The sequence below is a fragment of the Elaeis guineensis genome, chromosome 5 (assembly GCF_000442705.2).
Source record: "Elaeis guineensis isolate ETL-2024a chromosome 5, EG11, whole genome shotgun sequence".
Classification (NCBI taxonomy): Eukaryota; Viridiplantae; Streptophyta; class Magnoliopsida; order Arecales; family Arecaceae; genus Elaeis; species Elaeis guineensis.
In genome coordinates this window covers 5,698,537-5,722,705 of record NC_025997.2, presented here as the reverse complement: position 1 = coordinate 5,722,705, position 24,169 = coordinate 5,698,537, and the positions used below count along the sequence as shown (strand labels likewise).

Here is a 24,169-nt window from a genome sequence, read left to right as displayed (position 1 = left end):
AAAAAAGTTTTGATTAGTTGCGGAGGAGAAAAGCTCAAAAAAGATTTAATAAACTTTGGTTGATTCAATCACAAGAAGAAAAAAAAAAAAAAAAAACAAATTTTGGTTGATTGTGGCTCTCTAACATCAAGACTTATTCTGAGGAGAAATCGTCTGGTTTATAATGCACTATAAACAGCATGCTTTAAGGCCACTTTGGAAGTCCTAAAAGTTCTTTCACATTGTTCAACTTATGACTTCATAAACATTGAAATAGGGCATTTAATTTTTAAATTTTATAGTTTATTCCTCTTAGCATGGTTCCACATTTTAGTTCTCCAGATTTTCGACAAAGGCAATACTCTTCCTAAAAGTTCTATAATCATATTTTTCCAGATCTTCTGGAGCAAAAAAAAAAAAAAAAAAATCAGAGAATCCACTATTGGTGGTTAAAATATCAATATTGAAGTAGGCATTTATTTTTCTCATAGTCCATACGTAGATATTTCAATTGCGTAGTAGTATATTTCTGATTACTAAAGCAAATATAAATGGCCATTTCTATGTGAACAAGATGTTTTTTTTTCCTTTTTTGAATGGAATGTGAACAAGATGTATTTACAAGGAAAAAAGTAATGTTTGGCTGCATGAAATTTATTAGTCATAAGAACACATTGAAGGAGAATTAGTATGCTAATACTTTCTTTGTTTATACTAAAGTCGCTAAATTATACCGTGTCGATGGATGTAGAATTAATCAGCTCACGGTTTCTTCATTGTTTGTTCTCCTAACACATCCACCAAACATCCTGCTGAATTTTCTGGATAAGCAAGACCCCATAAGCTCCTTTCCAGCACTTGCTACTCCCTTCACATTCATAGCAAACTTTGCAAAGAAACCATTGATGGAAATCTCAATCATTTAATAAATTACTAATCGTAGTCTCTAAGATCTCCCAAAAGATTCCTAATCACCCTTGTCGCAATGGCGTGCAGCATATACTTAAAGAACACGTAGGCCAAGGATCCAAGCTCCTACAAAATAAAAACTAGACAAAGGAATCAATCCACCAATCAACGTCGCCAAATAGAATAAGCAACATCACCAAATTTAGTGTATACCCCTTCTTTCTGTAGGAAAAAAGGACATCAATATGTACGGCCATATATACCCCTTCAAGTTTAAGCTTAGGGGCAGGGCTCATCATGGGAGCAGGAGGGAGTAAGTTGAATGGTTTCTTTAGCATTAGAGGGAGTAGGCATAAAAGAATAAGGGTTGTGGCTCCATTAACCCCCAAGGGTTACTTTCCAGTGTGTGTAGGCCTAGGCAATAAGTACAAGCGGTTTATGATCCACACTACCATGCTTGGAGATGCAGACTTGTTAGAGCTCCTCTGCATATCAGCAGAGGAATATGGATTCTCTAATCCAGGTGTGCTGAAAATTCCATATGATGTGAAGCGCTTCGAAGAGGTGTTGCGCATGAAGAACAAGCATCAAACACTAAGGATCATGATAGCCTAATCTTTGATGTCATGTTCGGTACTTACATGTAGATTTTGAAAGCTGATTAGTATTGTTTGTGTAACTCCATTTATGGTTTGTTGAGTTGTTTCATTATGTGAATTTATAGTGAAGTTACCGATCCTTTTGCAGATGAAGAATCTCCTTTTGTATAAACATAAATATGAATGTAGTCGATCCTAGAACGACAAAGCAAGCATTTCAAGACCAAAATCACTATAAAATCCATGTAAGAAACATTCAAATGCTCACATGTCGGAGATGGTGTTGAGTGAAACATTTGACCGAGCTTATCATTAACGAAATTTTTGGTAATTTCTATCATAATCAATGAAAAGTTTTTTTTATAATAGTGGCGAGCTGCCTTTTTCTTATGTATTTAAGCAGGAGTTTAGTTGTGCAGTGGGATTTTTTCATATTATGTGGACACCCTATGGTTTTTCACTTGTAATCCATTTCATGGAATTTTTAGGATATGTTTGTTTCGCAACTGAAGTCTGAATCGAAATGGATATCAGGTGGCTATATCCCCAATGTTTGGTTCATGATCAAAATGAGAATGGAATTTGAATAGTATGTGAGGATTAGATTTTAGAGGATTGGTACAATTTCTGTCCTTTTTTAGAATCGGAATAGGAATGAGACTTTCTTCAACTAAATAGCTAGAATGCAAGTTACTTTTTCCTATTTCCATTCCCGAACCTAATTTCTCCCAATCAAATATATCCTTAATTACTATTTATCCAGCATTATTGAAAAACAGAGCTCACACTACCCTTTCTTGCATTGTTCCAGCAGCACAACCAATATGGTTGGCACAAGCCTTATGTTTGATTACAATCAAGACTCAATCTTCTTCCATCATAGTCAGGACATTAACTATTGTCCATCATAGTGAAATGAAGTGATATGTTACCGGTTATTCTAATATGTAACCAAGCCATGCATCCACGCAAAGAATAGAACTGGTAGAGTCTGTATTGAAAAATCATTTATTTCTTGTTTGATCTGATGCCGTAGCTCCATATAAAACTCCATTAATATTTTTTCTTGAACGATGAACACAGCATGCAACTTTGGCAGGTATATCAGCAAATAGAACTCGGCTCCTTTGCCGCGTGCGTGATGCATTTGTTGGAGAGAATTCAAAAAAAAAAAACTTAAAATTTTTTAAAAATTTATTTCAAATATTTTAATTTTATTTTTTCAATTTTATTATTTAAATATTTTAATTTTTTAATTATCATGATTTTAATTTTTAACTATTGGGTTCCTAATTACCAAACAGTCATGTGCATTTAATTATTTTTATTTTCTGATCATTGGGCTCTTTAATAAAGGTTATGACTATTGGGCTCCTTATTAAGACCTTAATAAGTCAATAAAAACACCAACGGTAACAAACGATTATATTGATTGGCTATAAAAAGATCCTCTCGGGATTTAATCCAGTAAACCATCTAAGAGTCTTTTCTTCTTCTTCTTTCTAAACTTTTTATTTTTTACTATAATATTTTTTCTACTTTTGTTAGCATTGAAAAAGTCTTTATCAACCTCTTTCACGGTTATGCTTGCAGGCGAAGGATACTGATCGTATCTTGGGATGATATTTTCGGATATTTTCTACATGAGATACAGAAATATGCCTTAGGACAGTGCCTCGCATTCTTCTGATTTGATAATTTTTTATTTCTTATTATTTTATAAGTTATTTATAATTTTTCTATAACAAAATTTTGTTATATTTTGTTTAGTCTTTTAAATTATATCAAAAATTCTTTAAGTTATGTTTCAACATTTTAAGGCAATTTCTAACTCTCTAGTGAGATTAGACTCGAGAACTTTGCCCCAAGATACAACCGGATACCTCTTTTGTGGGCATGACCTAGGAAAGGATGACAGAGCTTCAGTCTAATAGATGAAAGATCAGAAAAATGAATTAAGGAAAGGTTGAAAGAAGAGAGCTTTAGAGGAGAATAGGAAGAGATTAGATAAGAAGAGGAGAAGAGAGAATCTTCTTGCATATATTAACCCCTCTACTACGGTCCAATTTATAGGCTCAAAGACTAGCTATTTGGGCTCGTCTAATGTTAAAACACATTAAACATGGAATTAATCGGACCAAATAGGAAGAAAATAATGGGCAAATACCAACAAAAAAAAGAATTAATCAAGTGATTAACATTAAACAATGTTAATTGCATTTATCTAGAAATTAAATAAGGAAAAACGAGTAGAAATTAAATGAGGAAAATCAAATAATAAATAAAAAATAGAATAAATTAAAATACTTGGAGGGGTATTATAGAAAAATTATTATTTTTCCTGTTCCATTGATAATGGTGATCTATGTTTAACATTGATTTTTTTTTTTTTTTGACATCAATAGTTTCTAAGGGTTGCTCATAGGTATATGATTTATATAATCATATGAGAGGTATGATATGTAATGTATTGAATATTCATTATTCGGATTAAGTTATACTGTATTTGTTGTTATCTCTTTATCCATTATCTTTGAGATGTATGGCCTAAAAAAGGTTTAGATAGAAATAAGATCCTAGAGTCATCGAAGGGAGTAGGATTTTGCTTATAATAGACCTTCCAATAGTGGGAACCTAATCTTTGTGATAGGAGATCTCTTGAAGGATGTTCAATGTGATAATAATAAGCTAATTGATTGGTTAGAAAGTATATGTGGTTTATTTGATATAAGTTATAGACTCCATTCTATTCCTATGGTGATTAGTACTTCTATATAGTGATTAGGAAGAGTTTATTTCTGAATAAGATTCGAGAGGTATTTCTCGAGATGTGATACTACACACATCTCTCGAAGAACTCACCTATATGAGAGTATCCGTACATAGCTGTGGATATGAGATTTGGACTATCTCTAGCAACTCTCATGAAAAATTAAGATACATGCGTAGAGTCACTAATGCACAGACTAGCGACGAAGAAACTTTGTACTATATATGTGGTACTTGAAGTTTGGAGTAAAGAAACGTAGTTCAAGACATAGTTCACTTCGTTTTCTTCAGATGAAAACTATTCACACTATATAAGTTAAGTCATCTTATCCATTGCATAGTATAAGCACATAAAAATTTATACTATTTTATTTTTTATTATTTTTAAAAAAAATTGAGTTTTGTAGGGGATTGTTGGAAAGAATCTAAAAAGAAAACTCATAATTTTCTTAAGATTTTCTTCAAATATTTTAATTTTATTTTTTAATTTTATTATTTAAATATTTTAATTTTTTTATTATCATAATTTTAATTTTTGATCATTGGTTTCCTAATTACTAAATGGTCATATGCATTTAATTATTTTTATTTTTTGACCGTTGGACTCCTTAATAAAGGTTGTGATTGTTGAGCTTCTTATTAAGACCTTAATAAGTCAATAAAAGCTCCAATGGTCATAAATGGTCATATTGGTTGGCTATAAAAAAGATTTTCTTGGGACCTAATTTAGTAAGTCATTTAAGAGATATCTTTTTTTCTTCTTTCTAAACTTGTTATTTTCTACTATAATATTTTTTTTATTTTTTTTGGATGCTGAAAGAGTTTTTATCAATTTTCTTCGTGATCGTACTTATAAGGTACTGATCGTATTTTGGGACAGTGTTTTTGAATATTTTCTATATGAGAGATGAAAATATGTCTGAGGATAGTGTCTTATACATTTTTGATTTGATAATTTTTTATTTTTTATTATATTGTAAGTTATTTATAATTTTTTTATAATATAATTTTATTATATTTTATTTAATTTTTTAAATTATATTAAAAAAATTTTAAGATACGTTCCAATGACACCGCAGTGTGTGGTTGTCCATCACCGGATAGGCAGCCAGCAAATGACACGTGCCATATATATATATATATATATATATATATGTGTGTGTGTGTGTTCCATATATTATTTTCTGGCCATCTATCATATAGCGGATGATAGTATGGTGCATCGCAGAAGATCCGTGCTCCAGTAAATATAGTATTCCACCAATGAGAGATCAGTATAAAATAATATCCTGTTGTAGAAATGCCCGGTTGTATCCCGTTGACGAAACGAGGATCTCCCTCACGAGGTTCAATCGTCAACTAGATAGTTGACAGCAACTTCTTGGTGCCTGAGGTGGTGTTGATGTAACGGTTGATATGAGAACAACATTGTGGTGGTGGTGGAGAAAGGTATCGTCCGTGATGGGACTGAAGGATTAGTATAAAAAAAAATAAATGAGCTCTGGTCAGCTGCGGATCAGAAAAATTATTGGAGGGATGTCTGATCAAAATATCATCTTTCAAAATTTTTTCAATATCATGTGATATAATAAAAAAAAATAAAATATATAAATTAGCCACAAGAGAGTTCATCTTTATGAAACATATAAATTTCACTATGAAAAAAAATTTTATAAGAGAATACCTCGTCCTCAATTTTTATACACTCAATTCTCTCTCATCTGAAGTTTTCCTCACAAAAACTCTCTTTCTTGGAAGACTCCTCCTGAATTCCTGAAGTGTCCGACGTCCGCTGTCCAGGAGCCCTAGTTCTTCTCTCTCAGCGGCCTCACGCCTCTCTCTTTCTCTTCTCGGGTTTCGCACGGCATCCTCAGCAAAAAACCGAATCACACTCCTTCTTCTTCATTGTTCAGGCCTTTTTATAGGGCTAAAACTCAATTAGATTAGGTTTAAGAGTCATAATCAAATCCAATTAAGGCCCCAAACTGTTGGATCGTCATCGAGAACTCCCTGGGCCATCCGATTGTGACCGATCCATGAAATAGTATCGTGGACCGTGAGAAACGCCCACGCGGTCCACTGGCCCAGTCGTGGACCGCCCGGTCCATGGTGGATCAGGGTACAGTCCCAGACAAGGCGTCTAGGCCTGGGCCGACCCGCGCCCGTGCGCGGGTTCGTGCACGGGCTGGGCCACACGCCTGGGTAGCGCATCCCGCACGTTGGCCCCACCTAGGCCGCACGTAGCCGCTGCTCCGCCGGCCCGCCGCCGGCCACCGGCGGTCCTCCGCCACCTCGGGTCTCATACCTACTTCAAAAGCTCGTATCTTCTCCGTCCGAGCTCCGTTTTGGGTGATCCTAGTCTCGTTGGACTCTATTTTTCATCGCGAACCTTGTTGTGGGCTTAATGTGGGCTGAATCTTGAGGCATTAAATCCTAACAATCTTCACCTCGACTCAATATTCGGCCTCCTCCAAACTTCGAGATCTTCTGGATCTCCTCGCGCCCATGCCCTGAGGCAATCGCCTGCTGATCATGAATGGGCAAACATGGGAGGCGAGCCAGGCCGCTTGATCCCATCTCTGTCGTATTCTGTGCTCCTCCTGACCTTAGACCTACTAGGGGTATCGTCCTGTGGCAATAGGAATCTCACCTTACGATGTCGTCTCTCGTCCTTCCGAGTCTCCTGTCTCGTGCCTGATCTGCCTCCACCTGGAGCTCCACCTCGCTCTAGGCTCCGTCTGGCTCCTGAAACTCCACCTTGCACTGGACTCCCTGTCAGGTAATAATGCCCTCTGCTCCCCTTCTTCCCCTCCAGCATAATCCTATCGCTGCATAGCACCCTCAGGATTCCTCCACCAGCTACTGTCCTGTAGCCTCTCGAATCCAGTCTGCTAAGTGAGATAAGATTCCACATGAAATTGGGTATCTATCAGACCTCCCCCAATCTCCTTACTGCACCATCATGTGTCCTCTAGCTGACCATCCCGATGCCTCTGATCGCACAGCTCGATCCATCCGGCAGATATACAGTGCCCTAACTGTTCTCTAGAGAGTCAAACAGCTCATCTCTGCAACATACATGATAGGGACATGCAGAATCTAATATCCACTACTGGAAAGAAGTAGATACCTCGTCAGATATCTCTAGGACATCTCCATCTGAATCGCTGTCGGCCGTCGCTACAGCAGCCACCGTCCGATTTTTGAGTTGAGGGCAATCTCTGGCTAGATGCCCCAACTCTTCACACCGGTAACATCTGGTTTTGCTCAAGTCCCTCCTGGACTTGGACCGCCCTCATTGCAATTTTCTGTCGCTCCGTCTACCGTCTCCTGCTCCTCCAGAAGCCACCAAAGTTGAGCTCCCGCTACCTGAGCTCGAAGCCGGGTTTTCACTCATGAGAATCTCATTCTGGAGTATTGCTGCGGTGACCTCATCCATCTTGATAGTGCTCTTCCCCACTAGAAGAGCAGTCACCAAGGACTCATACGAAGGGGGAAACGGCGCCAGCAAAACCAGCGCTCTGGTCTTCTCCTCAACATTCTCGCCAATGCTACGGAGATCGATGAGGATCTTCTGGAAGTGGCTGAGATGCTCCTGCATGCTTTGTCCCTCAGACATCCGCAGTTGGTAGAACTGTCTCCAGAGGAAAAGAGTATTGGTGAGAGACTTCGCCATGAACAACTCCTCGAGCTTCGACCACAGCACTGTTGGAAAAGTCTTGCTCAGTATATGGATCACCACCTCATCTGTCAGGTACATGCGGATGGTGCTCACCGCCTGCATCTGTAGTCGTTTCCAATCCCGCACCTCCATGGTGGTCGGCTTCTCATCGCACAAGAGAGCATCGATCAATCCCTGTTGGATGAGCACGTCCTTCACCCTTGCCTGCCATAAGGAGAAATTACTCTTACCATCAAACTTATTGATCTCCATCTTGATTGATCCTGACTTCTCCATCTTCAGTCTTGCTCACCACCACTGCAATCTGCGTCCTTGTATCGCTTGCTCTGATACCACTTGTTGGGTGGATGTCTGGCCAGGACACCACTTTTCAGGACCTTTTCAGTACCATGCGATGCAGTAGGAAGAAAGAAGAAATAAAACAAAAAAAATAAAAATACGTGGATTAGCCACAAAAGGGCTAGCCTCCACGGGACATGGAAACTTCACTATGAAAAAGAAATTTTACAAGAGGAGACCTCACCCTCAACCCTTGTACACCCAATTCTCTCTCATCTGAAGTTTTATTCACAAAAGCTCTCTCTCTTGGAAGGCCCCCCTGAACCCCTGAAGTGCTCAACGTCCACTGTCCAGGAGTCCTGCTCCTCTCTCAGCGGCCTCATGCCTCTCTCTTTCTCTTCTCAGGTTTCGCGCGGTGTCTTCAGCAAAAAACTGAATCACACTCCTCCTTCACTGTTCAGACCCTTTTATAGGGCTAAAACTCAATTAGATTAGATTTAAGAGTCCTAATCAAACCTAATTAAGGCCCCAAACCGTTGGATCGTCATCGGAAGCTTCCTGGGCCGTCCGATCGTGATCGATCTATAGAATAGTACCGTGGATCACGAGAAACACATGAAAAATGCCCATGCGATCCACAAGCCCAGCTGTGGACCGCCCGGTCCACGGTGGACCGCCCGATCCACGGTGGACCGGGTTATAGCCCAGGCAAGGCGCCTGGGCCTGGACCGACCCACGCGCGCGGGCTCGCGCACGGGCTGGGCCGCACGCCTGGCTGGGCTGCCCGCCGCTTGGGCCACGCACCTGGGTCGTGCGTTTCGCGCGTTGGCCCTGCCTGGGCTGCACGCCGCCGCCTGTGACAGCACCGCCGCCGCTCCACTGGCCGCCTGCAGTCCTCCATCGCTTCGGATCTCGTGCCGACTTCAAAAGCTCGTATCTTCTCCGTCCGAGCTCCGTTTTGGGTGATCTTGGTCTTGTTGGACTCCGTTTTTTGTCTGAACCTCGCAGTGGGCTCAATGTGGGCTGAATCTCGAAGCGTCAAATCCTAACAAAAGCTCAGAAAAGATTTAATAAACTTTGATTAATTCAATAACAAAAAGGAAAAAAAAAAAACAAACTTTGGTTGATTGTGGCTCTTAAACATCAAGATTTTTGAGGAGAAATGATAGTCTAGTTTATTACAATGCAATATAAACAGCATGCTTTAAGGCCATTTTGGAGGTTCTAAAAGTTCTTTCACATTGTGAATATTTCTGACTTCATAAACATTGAAATAGAGCACTTAATTTTTAAATTTTATAGTTTCTTCCTCTTAGCATAGTTCTACATTTTAGTTCTCAGGATTTTCAACAAAGGCAGAGTACTATTCCTAAAAGATCCCAGATCTTCTGGAGGAAACAAAAAAAAAAAAAAAAAAAACAGAGAATCCAGTATTGGTGGTTAAAATATCAATATTGAAGTAGGCATTTATTTTTCTCATAGTCCTTGACTAGATATTTCGATTGTGCAGTATATTTCTGATTACTAAAGCAAATATAAATGGCCATTTCTATGGGAACAAGATGTTCTATCTCTCTCTCTTCTTCTTCTTCTTCGTTTTTTTTTTTTTTTTTTTTTTTTTTTTTGTGAATGTAACGTTAACAAGATGTATTTACAAGGAAAAAGTAATGTTTGGCTGCATGAAATTTCTTAGTCACTTCAAAAAAAGAAAAGAAAAGAAATTTATTAGTTATAAGAACACATTAAAAAAGAATTAGTATACTAATACTTTCTTTGTTTATGCTAAAGTAGCTAAATTATACCGTGTCGATGGATGTAGAATTAATCAGCGCACGGTTTCTTCATTGTTTATTCTCCTAACACATCCACCAAACATCCTGCTGAATTTTCTGGATAAGCAAGACCCCATAAGCTCCTTTCCAGCACTTGCTACTCCCTTCACATTCATAGCAAACTTTGCAAAGAAACCATTGATGGAAATCTCAATCATTTAATAAATTACTAATCGTAGTCTCTAAGATCTCCCAAAAGATTCCTAATCACCCTTGTCGCAATGGCGTGCAGCATATACTTAAAGAAGACGTAGGCCAAGGATCCAAGCTCCTACAAAATACAAACTAGACAAAGGAATCCAATCCACCAATCAACTTCTCCAAATAGAATAAGCAACATCACCAAATTTAGTGTATACCCCTTCTTTCCGTAGGAAAAAAGGACATCAATATGTACGGCCATATATACCCCTTCAAGTTTAAGCTAGGGGCAGGGCTCATCATGGGAGCAGGAGGGAGTAAGTTGAATGGTTTCTTTAGCATTAGAGGGAGTAGGCATAAAAGAATAAGGGTTGTGGCTCCATTAACCCCCAAGGGTTACTTTCCAGTGTGTGTAGGCCTAGGCAATAAGTACAAGCGGTTTATGATCCACACTACCATGCTTGGAGATGCAGACTTGTTAGAGCTCCTCTGCATATCAGCAGAGGAATATGGATTCTCTAATCCAGGTGTGCTGAAAATTCCATATGATGTGAAGCGCTTCGAAGAGGTGTTGCGCATGAAGAACAAGCATCAAACACTAAGGATCATGATAGCCTAATCTTTGATGTCATGTTCGGTACTTACATGTAGATTTTGAAAGCTGATTAGTATTGTTTGTGTAACTCCATTTATGGTTTGTTGAGTTGTTTCATTATGTGAATTTATAGTGAAGTTACCGATCCTTTTGCAGATGAAGAATCTCCTTTTGTATAAACATAAATATGAATGTAGTCGATCCTAGAACGACAAAGCAAGCATTTCAAGACCAAAATCACTATAAAATCCATGTAAGAAACATTCAAATGCTCACATGTCGGAGATGGTGTTGAGTGAAACATTTGGCCGAGCTTATCATTAACGAAATTTTTGGTAATTTCTATCATAATCAATGAAAAGTTTTTTTTATAATAGTGGCGAGCTGCCTTTTTCTTATGTATTTAAGCAGGAGTTTAGTTGTGCAGTGGGATTTTTTCATATTATGTGGACACCCTATGGTTTTTCACTTGTAATCCATTTCATGGAATTTTTAGGATATGTTTGTTTCGCAACTGAAGTCTGAATCGAAATGGATATCAGGTGGCTATATCCCCAATGTTTGGTTCATGATCAAAATGAGAATGGAATTTCAATAGTATATGAGGATTAGATTTTAGAGGATTGGTACAACTTCTGTTCCTTCTTAGAATTGGAATAGGAACGAAACTTTCTTCAACCAAATAGCTAGAATGCAAATTACTCTTTTTTATTTTCATTCCCGAGTCTAATTTCTCCCAACCAAACATATCCTTAATTACTATTTATCCAGTATTATTGAAAAACAGAGCTCACACTATCCTTTCTTGCATTGTTCCAGCAGCACAACCAATATGGTTGGCACAAGCCTTATGTTTGATTACAATCAAGACTCAATCTTCTTCCATCATAGTCAGGACATTAACTATTGTCCATCATAGTGAAATGAAGTGATATGTGACCGGTTATTCTAATATGAAACCAAGCCATGCATCCACGCAAAGAATAGAACTGGTAGGGTCTGTATTGAAAAATCATTTATTTCTTGTTTGATCTGATGCCGTAGCTCCATATAAAGCTCCATTAATATTTTTTCTTGAATGATGAACACAGCATGCAACTTTGGCAGGTATATCAGCAAATAGAACTCGGCTCCTTTGCTGCATGATGCATTTGTTGGAGAGAATCCAAAAAAAAAAATTTAAAATTTTTTAAAATTTATTTCAAATATTTTAATTTTATTTTTTAAATTTTATTATTTAAATATTTTAATTCTTTAATTATCATGATTTTAATTTTTGACTATTGGGTTCCTAATTACCAAACAGTCATGTGCATTTAATTATTTTTATTTTCTGACCATTGGGCTCTTTAATAGAGGTTATGACTGTTGGGCTGTTTATTAAGACCTTAATAAGCCAATAAAAGCACCAATGGTAATAAACGATTATATTGGTTGGCTATAAAAAGATCCTCTTGGGACCTAATCCAGTAAACCATCTAAGAGTCTTTTCTTCTTTTTCTTTCTAAACTTTTTATTTTTTACTATAATATTTTTTCTACTTTTGTTAACATTGAAAAAATCTTTATCAACTTCCTCCACGGTTATGCTTGCAGGCGAAGGATACCGATCGTATCTTGGGATGATGTTTTCAGATATTTTCTATATGAGATACAGAAATATGCCTTAGGACAGTGCCTCGCATGCTTCTGATTTGATAATTTTTTATTTCTTATTATTTTATAAGTTATTTATAATTTTTTTATAACAAAATTTTGTTATATTTTGTTTAGTCTTTTAAATTATATCAGAAATTCTTTAAGCTATGTTTCAACATTTTAAGGTAATTTCCAACTCTCATGTGAGACTAGACTCGAGAACTCCACCTCAAGATACAACCAGATACCTCTCTTGTGGGCATGACCATGGAAAGGATGACAGAGCTTCAATCCAATAGATGAAAGATCAGAAAAATGAATTAAGGAAAGGTTGAAAGAAGAGAGCTTTAGAGGAGAATAGGAAGAGATTAGATAAAAAGAGGAGAGAAGCAAGAATCTTCTTGCATATATTAACCCCTTTACTACAGTCCAATTTATAGGCCCAAGGACTAGCTGTTTGGGCTCGTCCAATGTCAAAACACATTAAACATGGAATTAATCGGACCAAATAGGAAGAAAATAATGGGCAAATACCAACAAAAAAAAGAATTAATCAAGTGATTAACATTAAACAATGTTAATTGCATTTATCCCGAAATTAAATAAGGAAAAACGAGTAGAAATTAAATGAGGAAAATCAAATAAGAAATAAAAAATAGAATAAATTAAAATACTTGGAGGGGTATTATAGAAAAATTATTATTTTTCCTGTTCCATTGATAATGGTGATCTATGTTTAACACTGATTTTTTTTTTTGACATCAATAGTTTCTAAGGGGTGCTCATAGGTATATGATTTATATAATCACATGAGAGGTATGATATGTTATGTATTGAATATTCATTATTCGGATTAAGTTATACTGTATTTGTTGTTATCTCTTTATCCATTATCTTTGAGATGTATGGCCTAAAAAAGGTTTAGATAGAAATTAGATCCTAGAGTCATTGAAGGAGATCGGGTTTTGCTTATAATAGACCTTCCAATAGTGGGAACCTAACTTCTGTGATAGGAGATCTCTTGAAAGATGTTCAATGTGATAATAATAAGCTAATTGATTGGTCAGAAAGTACATGTGGTTTATATGATATAAGTTATAGACTCCATTCTATTCCTATGGTGATTAGTATTTCTATATAGTGGTTAGGAAGAGTTTATTTCTGAATAAGATTCGAGAGGTATTTCTCGAGATGTGATACTACACACATCTCTCGAAGGACTCACCTATATGAGAGTACCCGTACATAGCTGTGGATATAAGATTTGGGCTATCTCTAGCAACTTTCATGAAAAATTAAGAAACATGCGTAGAGTCACTAATGCATAGACTAGCGATGAAGAAACTCTGTACTATGTATGTGGTACTTGAAGTCTGGAGTAAAGAAATGTAGTTCAAGACATAGTTCACTTCGTTTTCTTCAGATAAAAACTATTCACACTATATAAGTTAAGTCGCCTTATCTATTGCATAGTATAAGCACCTAAAAATTTATACTATTTTATTTTTTATTATTTAAAAAAAAATTGAGTTTTGTAGGGGATTGTTGGAAAGAATCTAAAAAGAAAACTCAAAATTTTCTTAAGATTTTCTTCAAATATTTTAATTTTATTTTTTAATTTTATTATTTAAATATTTTAATTTTTTTATTATTATGATTTTAATTTTTGATTGTTGGTTTTCTAATTACTAAACGGTCATATGCATTTAATTATTTTTATTTTTTAACCGTTGGACTCCTTAATAAAGATTGTGACTGCTGAGCTTCTTATTAAGACCTTAATAAGTCAATAAAAGCTCCAATGATCATAAATGGTCATATTGGTTGGCTATAAAAAGATTTTCTTAAGACCTAATCCAGTAAGTCATTTAAGAGTCTTCTCTTTTTCTTCTTTCTAAGCATATTATTTTCTACTATAATATTTCTTCTATTTTTTTTGGATGCTGAAAGAGTTTTTATTAATTTTCTTCACGATCGTACTTACAAGATACCGATCGTATCTTGGGATAGTGTTTTGAATATTTTCTATATGAGAGATAGAACTATGTTTGAGGACAGTATCTTGCATATTTCTGATTTGATAATCTTTTATTTCTTATTATGTTATAAGTTATTTATAATTTTTTAATAATATAATTTTATTATATTTTATTTAATTTTTTAAATTATATTAATTTTTTTTTGAGATATGTTTCAATGGCACTGCAGTGTGTGGTGCATCGTGCTGGTTGTCCTTCACCGGATAGGGAGCCACCAAATAACACGTGCCATATATATATATATATATATATATATATATATATATGTGTGTGTGTGTGTGTTTGTGTTCCATATATTATTTTCTGCCATCTATCATATAGCGGATGATAGCAAGGTGCATCGTCGAAGGTCCGTGCTCCAGTAAATATAGTATTCCACCAATGAGAGATCAGTATAAAATAATATCCTGTTGTAGAAATGCCCGGTTGTATCCCGTTGACGAAACGAGGATCTCCCTCACGAGGTTCAATCGTCAACTAGATAGTTGACAGCAACTTCTTGGTGCCTGAGGTGGTGTTGATGTAACGGTTGATATGAGAACAACATTGTGGTGGTGGTGGAGAAAGGTACCATCCGTGATGGGACTGAAAGATTAGTATAAAAAAGAAATCGAGCTCTTTTTTAAAATAATTCAAAAAAAAAATTTAAATACCAAAATATATCAAAACGAAATTTATTTACCAAACTAATGCAAAAGAAAAAACGCCATTTTGAATGGTATTTTTTCCCCTTCCACGTCACCCCCCATTTCCACGGTGGCATCGTCCCAAAAAAAAAAAAAAAAAAAAAAAAAAAAGGAAGAAACGCCATTTGGAATGGCGTCTTTTTTTTCCACCAAAAAAAAGGGAAAAAATCGTGAAAAAATGAGAAAATTAGTTTTTTAAAATTTAAAATTAATTAATAAATTAAAATTATAATTTTGATTGAAATTAAAAATATAAAGATTTGAATTTGTAATTCATTAAAAAAATTAATTTAGAATTTTTATTAAAAATATATTTTAAAAGATGTCAAAAAAAATCTTAAGAAATAAAAAGAAAATTATCATAGAAAATAAAAAAAAAGAGAAAGAAATATGAAAGAAATAAAAATATAAAATTTAATTGAAAAACATCATTCGAAATACTTGTCCTAAAATTTTTTAAAAAAATTATAAATTTTAAAATTTTTAAAAAAATCAAAAAAAAAGAATTATAATGTAAAAATTTTAAAATATAAAATTTTAAAGATTAATTGAAATTAAAATATTATTTCAAATTACTTTCTCAAATCAAAAATAATTAATTTAAAAAAGATTCAAAAAATTTTGAAGAATAGGCTAAAATTTTTTTATAAAAATATAAAGAATTGAAAAAAAATAGAAATTATAATTGTAATTGAATAACAAATTTTATAATTTTTAATTTTAAGAAATAAAAATTATAATTGTAAATGAAATTAAAAATTATATTTTAAATAATCAAATTAATTTAAATATAAATTTTTAAAAAATATTATAAATAAAAGAAAAAAAATACGTAATAGAATATCAAAAAGATAAAAATGAAAAAAAACTAAAATTAAAATTTAAAATTATAAAAATTATAAATTAGATTAAAAAAATATATCATAAAAGAATAAAATAAAATTAAATTAATTATAATTTCTTTTTTAGGGTATTTTATAAATGTGACTTAAAAAAATTAAATTTGAATTAAATTTTGATAAAAGTGAAAATTTAAAAAGTTAAAATTTTTAAAAAGTGAAAAAGTTAAAAAGTTAAAAAGTGAAAATTTTTAAAAAGTCACAACAAATAAGGATTATAAATTAAAAATTAAAAAAAAATTAAAGTTTAATTGAAATAAAAATATTTTTTAAATATAATTTATAAAATTAAAATTTATTTAATTAAAAGAATTTTCAAATAAAATTTAAAAATATCTTAAAAAAAATTTATAGAAAGATAAAGAATTAAAAAAAATAGAAATTGTAATTGTAATTGAAGAATAAAGTTTATAATTTTTAATTTTAAGAAAGAAGAATTAAAATTGTAATTGAAAATTAAAATAATAATTTAAATAACTAAATTAATTTAAACATTATTATTTAAAAAATATTTTAAATAAAGAAAAAAAATGGGAGGAAAATTTAAAATTTAATTTGAATTAAATTTTGATCAAAAAATAAATACAATGTAAAGTTAAAAAATGAGGAAAAATGTGGAAAAAATTTTTGTAAATTGAACTTTAGAAAAAATAATATTTTTTTAATTAAAGGTAAAGAATACGTAATAGAATGCTAAAAAAAAAGGAAGAAAACTGAAATTATAATTTCAAATGATAACTATTTTAAAATAAATAAAAAAAAGTATCATAAAAAAATAATAAAATAATAATAAAATAGGAATTGTAATTATTAATTTTAAAGAAATTTAATTTTAATTTAAATTAAAAATTATCATTTAAATTATTATTTTTTTATTTAATTTAATTTATTTATTAAAAGATTACAAATACATAATTAAAGAAATTTAAAAAAAAAAAAAAGAGAGAACGCCATAGAGAATGACGTTTTTCCCTCCCCAAACCCTTCTTCTTCCTTCTCCCCTCCTTCTCCCTTCTCCCTCTTCTCCTTCTCCCTTCTCTCTTCTCCTTCTCGATCTTCTCCGGCGTCTCTCCGGTGGCACGGCGGCACGGCGGCGAGGTCTCGGCGGCACGGCGGCGAGTTCTCGACGGCGATGAGCTCTTCCCCCTCTCTCTCCCTCTTCCTCTTTCTCTCTCCCTCTTCCCCTCTCTCTCTTTTTCTCATGCCGGCGGCGGGCCGCGCGTCCCGGCGGCGGGACCCGCATCCCGGGGTGGCCCCCGACCCCCTCCTCTCTCTCTTCCTCTCTCTCTCTCTCTTCCTCTCTCTCTCCCTTCTCCGTGGCCGCCGGCCACAGACCGCCGGCGGCGGGCCGCGCGCCCCGACGGCGGGTCCCGCATCCCGGCGGTGGTCCCCGGCCCCCTCCTCTCTCTTCCTCTCTCTCTCTCCCTTCTTCTTGGCCGCCGGCCACAGACTGCCGGCGGCGGGCCGCGCGTCCCGGCGGTGGGTCCCGCGTCCTGGTGGCGGGTCCCGCGTCCCGGCGGTGGCCCCCGACCCCCTCCTCTCTCTCTCTCTTCCTCTCTATCTCTCCCTTCTCCTTGGCCGCCGGCCACAGACGGCCGGCGGCGGGCCGCGCGTCCCGACGGCGGGTCCCGCGTCCCGGGGGCGGGTCCCGCATCCCGGCGGTGGCCCCCGGCCCCCTCCTCTCTCTCTTCCTCTCTCTCTCTCTTCCTCTCTCTCTCTCCCTTCTCCTTGGCCGCCGGCCACAGACGGCTGGCGGCGGGCCGCACGTCCCGACGGCGGGTCCCGCGTCCTGGCGGCAGGTCCCGCGTCCTGGCGGCGGGTCCCGCGTCCCGACGGTGGCCCCCGGCCCCCTCCTCTCTCTCTTCCTCTCTCTCTCTCTCTCTTCCTCTCTCTCTCCCTTCTCCTTGGCCGCCGCCCACAGTCGGCCGGCGGGGCCGCGCGTCCGGGCGGGCCGCGCGTCTCGGCGGTGGCCCCCGGCCCCCTCCTCTCTCTCTCTTCCTCTCTCCCTCTCTTCTCCTTGGCCGCCGGCCGTCTGGGCCGCGCATCCCGGCGGTGGCCCCCGGCCCCTTCCTCTCTCTCTCTCTCTTCCTCTCTCTCTCCCTTCTCCTTGGCCGCCGGCCGTCTGTGGCCGGCGGCGGGCCGCGCGTCCCGGCGGCGGGCCGGCGGCCCCCTCCTCTCTCCCTTCTCCTTGGCCGCCGGCCACAGACGGCCGGCGGCGGGCCGCGCGCCCCGGCGGCAGGTCCCGCATCCCGTCCTTGGCCCCCGCCCCCTCCTCTCTCTCTTCCTCTCTCTCTCCCTTCTCCTTGGCCACCGGCCGTCTGTGGCCGGCGGCGGGCCGCGAGTCCCGGCGGCGGGCCGAGGCCCCCTCCTCTCTCTCTTCCTCTCTTTCTCCCTTCTCCTTGGCCGCCGGCCACAGACGGTCGGCGGCGGGCCGCGCTTCCCGGCGGCGAGCCCCGCATCCCGATGGTGGGCCCGGCCCCAGCCCCGGCTGGTGGTGGGCCGCGCCCCGGTGGCCAGGGCGGGCCCCGCGCCCCGACGGCGGTCCTCAGCCCCTCGCCTCTCCCGACGGTGGGCCCCGCGTCTCGGCGGTGGGCCCAGACGGTTGGTGGGGCCGCATGCCCTGACGGTGGGCCCCGCGTGGCGATGGCTTCGATGCGATGGGCTGCGATGACGGTGGGCCCACGGGTTCCGACGCTCGTTTTTTTTTATCTCATTAATTTATTTTTATTTTTATCTTTATCTAATTAGATCCAGTTGTATTTTAAATTTTAAATATATTGCATTTCATGAAAACGTAGACTCGTCAATTGATCAATGTATAATATTCTACGTTATCCGTATAAAATATATATGAAATATATATTTTTATATGGATATCGTAAAATACATACATTGGTCAATTGATTGTCCAGTTTGGACAGTTTGGGAATTGCATTTAATTCTATAGATAATTACATTATTCGAATGATATGCGGAGGGTTCGAGAGAAATTTCGGACAGTATTTTTCTTTAGTTCTCCTCACACATTTTGAGTCGTGTGGGGAGAACTAAGGGGAAATGCTGCCAAAATTTCTTTCGGTCCTTTTTGCGTATCGTTTGATTAATGTAATTAATCTATAGAATTAATGCAATTTCCGAATGGGATAGGATCTATCTGTACCTATTTGTTGATGATATGATGCATGTATCATATAAATCTTTTGTAATGATAAAATAATTAATAATATTAAATATTTTAATCTTGATTTTATTGTAGGTTTTTTTGAGAAAATGGCCGGTACTCAAGTTCGTGTTTTATTGTATTATGATGGCATGATACAGAATGATCAAACTGGTGTGCAGTATAGTCACCCTGCAAATCGGATGATTAGAATATCTTCATCATTATCACGTCAAGAATTATTGGATCATTTATACAGCAGTATTCCTGTAGACAAAGAAAAATATGAAATAAAATTGAAATGGAGATCTCCTAATCTGTCGGGACAGTTAATGCAGAGTAAATATATCTTGGTTCCAATTGATGACGATGATGATGTCGAAGAAATGCTGACCTTTCCTTTGAAATATTCAGAATGTCGATTTTTAGAATTATATATTGAAAAAGAAGATGTACCAAGCTTTGGATATCATAGTCGGTTTTTAACTCAAGCGGATAATAATATTGGGCCTTCCTCACCTTTCGTAACTCCTATGATACAAACCGATAGTGTTGAGATCGGTTTTGCAGAACAACATTCCACTACTGCCGGTCCTAGCTGTCCAATTATTCCAAGTGCTGTGGTGACTTCTCCTGTGTCTTCTGCTATGGTGACTTCTCCTTTGGTACAAGTAGTGGCAAGTGCGGGAGACGACACTCATATAGGAAATGATGATTGGGTAGTCGGTGGAATAAATTCTGATAGTCTGGGTTTTGAGTCAGATGAAAATGAAGATGAAGACAGTTGGATGGATGAGGACAGTAGCAGTAATGATGATGATGATGAAGATGAGAATGATGATGAAGATGTTCAAGTTAATATTAATGTGGAAGAATCTCAATCTCGTTTGCACGAACCTCCACAATATTTTAATGATATAAATTTAGATGATGGTGGTTGTGTTAGTACTGGTCGAAGATTGAATTCTGACAATCAATTTTGGGACTCTTCGATGACTGAATTTTCTAAAGGTTTAATGTTTGAGAGTAAAGATGATCTAAAGAGAGCTGTTGATCTTTATCACATTATGAAGCATCGGACATACAATGTAGTTCAGTCGCATTCGAAATTATGGTCCGTACGATGCGCATCATCAGATAATGTTCAGCATTGTAAATGGAGGCTTCGTGCTGCATTGTTGAAAAAACATGGATATTTTCAAATCACAAAATATGAGGGTCCTCATACTTGTTTGTTTACGGGATTGAGTCGAGACCACAAACATGTCAGTGGAAAGATGATTAGCACATTAGTCCGACATATTGTTGAGAAAGATCCCGGTGTTAAAGTTGAAGCTATAGTGGCAGCCGTTAATGATCAATTTCAATATACAGTATCATACAGAAAAGCATGGTGTGGAAAGCATAAGGCATTGGTTGATATTTATGGAGAATGGGAGCCATCTTATGCTAAATTACCTTATTATATGGCTGCACTTAATATGCAAATCCTGGTACAGTTGTTTCATAGAATTTTTTTCAAGCTGTGAATTCCAATGTTCGTGTTTTAAATTATATTTTTTAGGCTTTCGAACCATCTATTCAGGGTTTTATGCACTGCCGTCCTGTAATTAGCATTGATGGCACGCACTTGTATGGAAAATTTAGAGGTAAGATGTTAATTGCAACAGGCATTGATGCAGAGAATGGGATATTTTCATTAGCATATGCAATTATCGATGAGGAAACGACTGCAAGTTGGAGTTGGTTTCTTTTCCAGCTCAGAACATATATCGTTAAAGATAGAAATGGAATATGCTTAATTTCTGACAGGCATCCAGGTATATTAAATGCCATCGCAGATGAGTCTGTTGGATGGAGTCCACCACGTGCTTATCATCGATACTGTTTAAGACATATCTGCAGTAATTTCAACACTCATTTCAAAAATGTGCAGCTGAAAAGAGCAGTATGGCAAGCAGGAAGTGCTCATCAAGTTCGTAAATTCAATTTTATCATGGGTAGGATTAGAACAGTGAATGAAGAAGCTTGGAGCTGGTTGTCCGAGATAGAAAAGGAGAAGTGGACATTGGCACATGATGATGGCCTACGCTATGGTGTTTTAACTACAAATTTATCGAAGGTTTTTAACAGTGTTTTACGAGGAGCTAGAAATGTGCCAATTACAGCTTGTGTTCAACTGACATTTTATCGTCTTGTCAAATATTTAATACGAGGCATGCCCAAGCCTTGAGATATGTAGAGGAGAATCAAAATAATCTTTTTACTCCTCATGTTGCAATTAAAATTGCTGAAGATCAAGTTAAGGCTAACCAGCACCGAGTAACAGCATTCAACCTTCAAAGAGGTATATATGAAGTGCTTACGAGAAGAGCAAGCGGAGGATTACGAGGTGGAGAAAATTCTCATACTGTTACATTAGCTGAAAGAAAATATTCTTGTGGAAAGTGGAGCACGTACAAATATCCATGTTCACATGTTTTAGCTGTGTGTCAAGAAATTGCTGTACATTTTAGTGCTTTTGTGGATGATGCATATACAATTACAGCATACATGAATGCTTGGAGCGGTAATTTCAATCCACTACCACATGAAGATTATTGGATGCATACACGTATGTTCAAATGTATGCCTGATCATCATCGTTTGAGACCGAAGAAGAAAGGTAGACCAAAGTCAACGAGACTACGAAATGAGATGGATGATAGGCAAATAAGAAATAAGAACCACTGTGGTATTTGTAGGGAACAGGGTCATGATCGTCGTCGCTGTCCTAGGATATTTCAACATACTTCAACTTCAAGCAGTGGAAGAAATTGAAAGCTTCGACAATTTATTGCTGTCATTGTTTTATGAATTACTGTGGGATTGTATTTGAATTTTCGTGTTTAATATGTTGGGATGAACTGAATTTTGTGTTTAAGTTGTATTGTGTGATAATATTATATTTAAAAAAAAATTAAAATATATTGTCTTTTTTTTTAATACATCTGTGATAATATTGCTTGAGACAGCGTATTATGGCTTACGATCCACGATATCCCGGTCCCGAGACAGCAGCATTCTTACATTGCAGGAGCACCATCGATCACAGACTATTTTAGATGGCGGCGTAAGCATTACAATCTTATTTACTTTTTAAATTTTTATTTTAAAAATCATGTACGTTATCTAATTATTATATTTTATTGCAGAAGTCCAGACATCTTCGTCTACGACGATCCGATGCAGATTTCTGGAGGACAGAGGACATCCCAGATAGAGTGTTAGATTATTTACGATATCTGAGATTTTATGGAGTATATCGGATCGGTCGTATACAGATGGACGTTGGTCTTATTACTGCTTTGCTTGAGAGATGGCGTCCAGAGACACACACATTTCATCTTCCATTTGGTGAGGCGACCATCAGTTTACAGGATGTCAGCATCCTTACTGGACTACCAGTTGATGGAGATCCAGTTACCGGAGTTGATCCCACACTTACCATTCCGGAGTGGCAGGCTTTGTGCTTGCGGTTGTTAGGGTTTGAGCCCGATGCATATTTTTTTGATCATTCACGACTCAGGATTGAGTGTTTGGATGATCGTTATCGTCATTTTCATATTGCGGATGATGCACCAGAGGAGATGGTGCAGCAGTATGTTAGGGGTCAGGTGCTGCGATTGTTAGGTGGTGTCCTGTTACCTGATACTTCATCGAATAAGATGAAATTGATGTTTTTGCCATTATTAGAGGATTTAGACTTCGCTCGTCGACTCAGTTGGGGAAGTGCAGTACTAGCTTGTCTATACCGAGCTATGTGTCGGGGTTCCTATGCTGATCAGAGCGAGATTGGCGGTTATCTTGTATTATTACAGGTATATGAATTAAAATTTTTAATTTTTAATATTTAATTATATTTTACATTCGATATATCATTTATTTAATTTTTAAATTTTGCAGATTTGGGTATGGGAGCGTATGCCGACTATCAGTCCATTACGACGACAGTTGCTCGAGATGCCATCAGAGCAGCAGGATCCTGATGTTCCATTCAGACTAGATGGACCATTAGGATACAGGTATCAAAATATTATTTTTTTATTTAAATTTATTATTTTAAATTTATTTAATATTAGTACATTGTGAAACAGATGGAACGTTGCATTCAACGTTCATCACGTATCGACAAGAGTGGCACGGGTTTATAGGTGCCAGTTGGATACATTAGTTGATACATCTAGACGGGTAAATTTTGAATTTTTTACAAATATCAATTTACAGTATTCATAATATATTATAATTTTATATTAATTTTTTTTATTTTAACTATATTATATCAATTTTTATGGGAGCCATATACAGATGGGATATTGGCTATACTGCCGCAGATGTGTACAGTTGGACACGACATATGGACTGCTAGGGTGCCACTTATTTGTTTTGATGTGGTAGAGTGGCATCTTCCCGATCGTGTCCTGCGGCAGTTTGGTCAGACTCAGGGCATCCCAGAGCAGTTTGATACCAGCCAGGGACTTCATCGTATTGATCGACGAGGGAGAGCTCGTATCGACTGGCGTATCAGACATGCACAGTACATCGATATTTGGGATGCACGTCAAGATCACATTGTTCATGGTGATCCTATTTTGAGAGGCCGTTCATATACTGATAACTACATGGCTTGGTTTTTTAGCATTACGGTGCGAGTCATTGGACAGTCTCAGTATGCAGTTTCTGGATACGAGGGCGAGAGTTCTACTGTACGTCTTTTGGTAAGATTATCAAAATTACTTCATGTTATTTGTGTTATATTTTTATTTTATATTGTACACTATACTGATTGTTTTATACTAACTGTTCTATTTTTATTTTATAGACTGATTCTGTGTCGGATCTTGTGTTGGACACTCGTCGTGCTTTATCTACGACTGATGAGGACGAGCGGATTCAGATACTGCGAGAGATGGAGAGAACAGGT

The 24,169-nt window shown here is 37.3% G+C and overlaps 1 protein-coding gene across 1 annotated transcript; it reads left to right on the top strand.

Annotated features, from left to right (window-relative positions):
- Window positions 1-10,491: 10,491 nt before the first annotated feature.
- LOC140857910 (auxin-responsive protein SAUR72-like) lies at window positions 10,492-10,809 on the top strand. The gene has a single exon (XM_073257322.1). It carries the CDS (start codon window positions 10,492-10,494, stop codon window positions 10,807-10,809), a length of 318 nt encoding a protein of 105 aa, XP_073113423.1.
- Window positions 10,810-24,169: the final 13,360 nt, after the last annotated feature.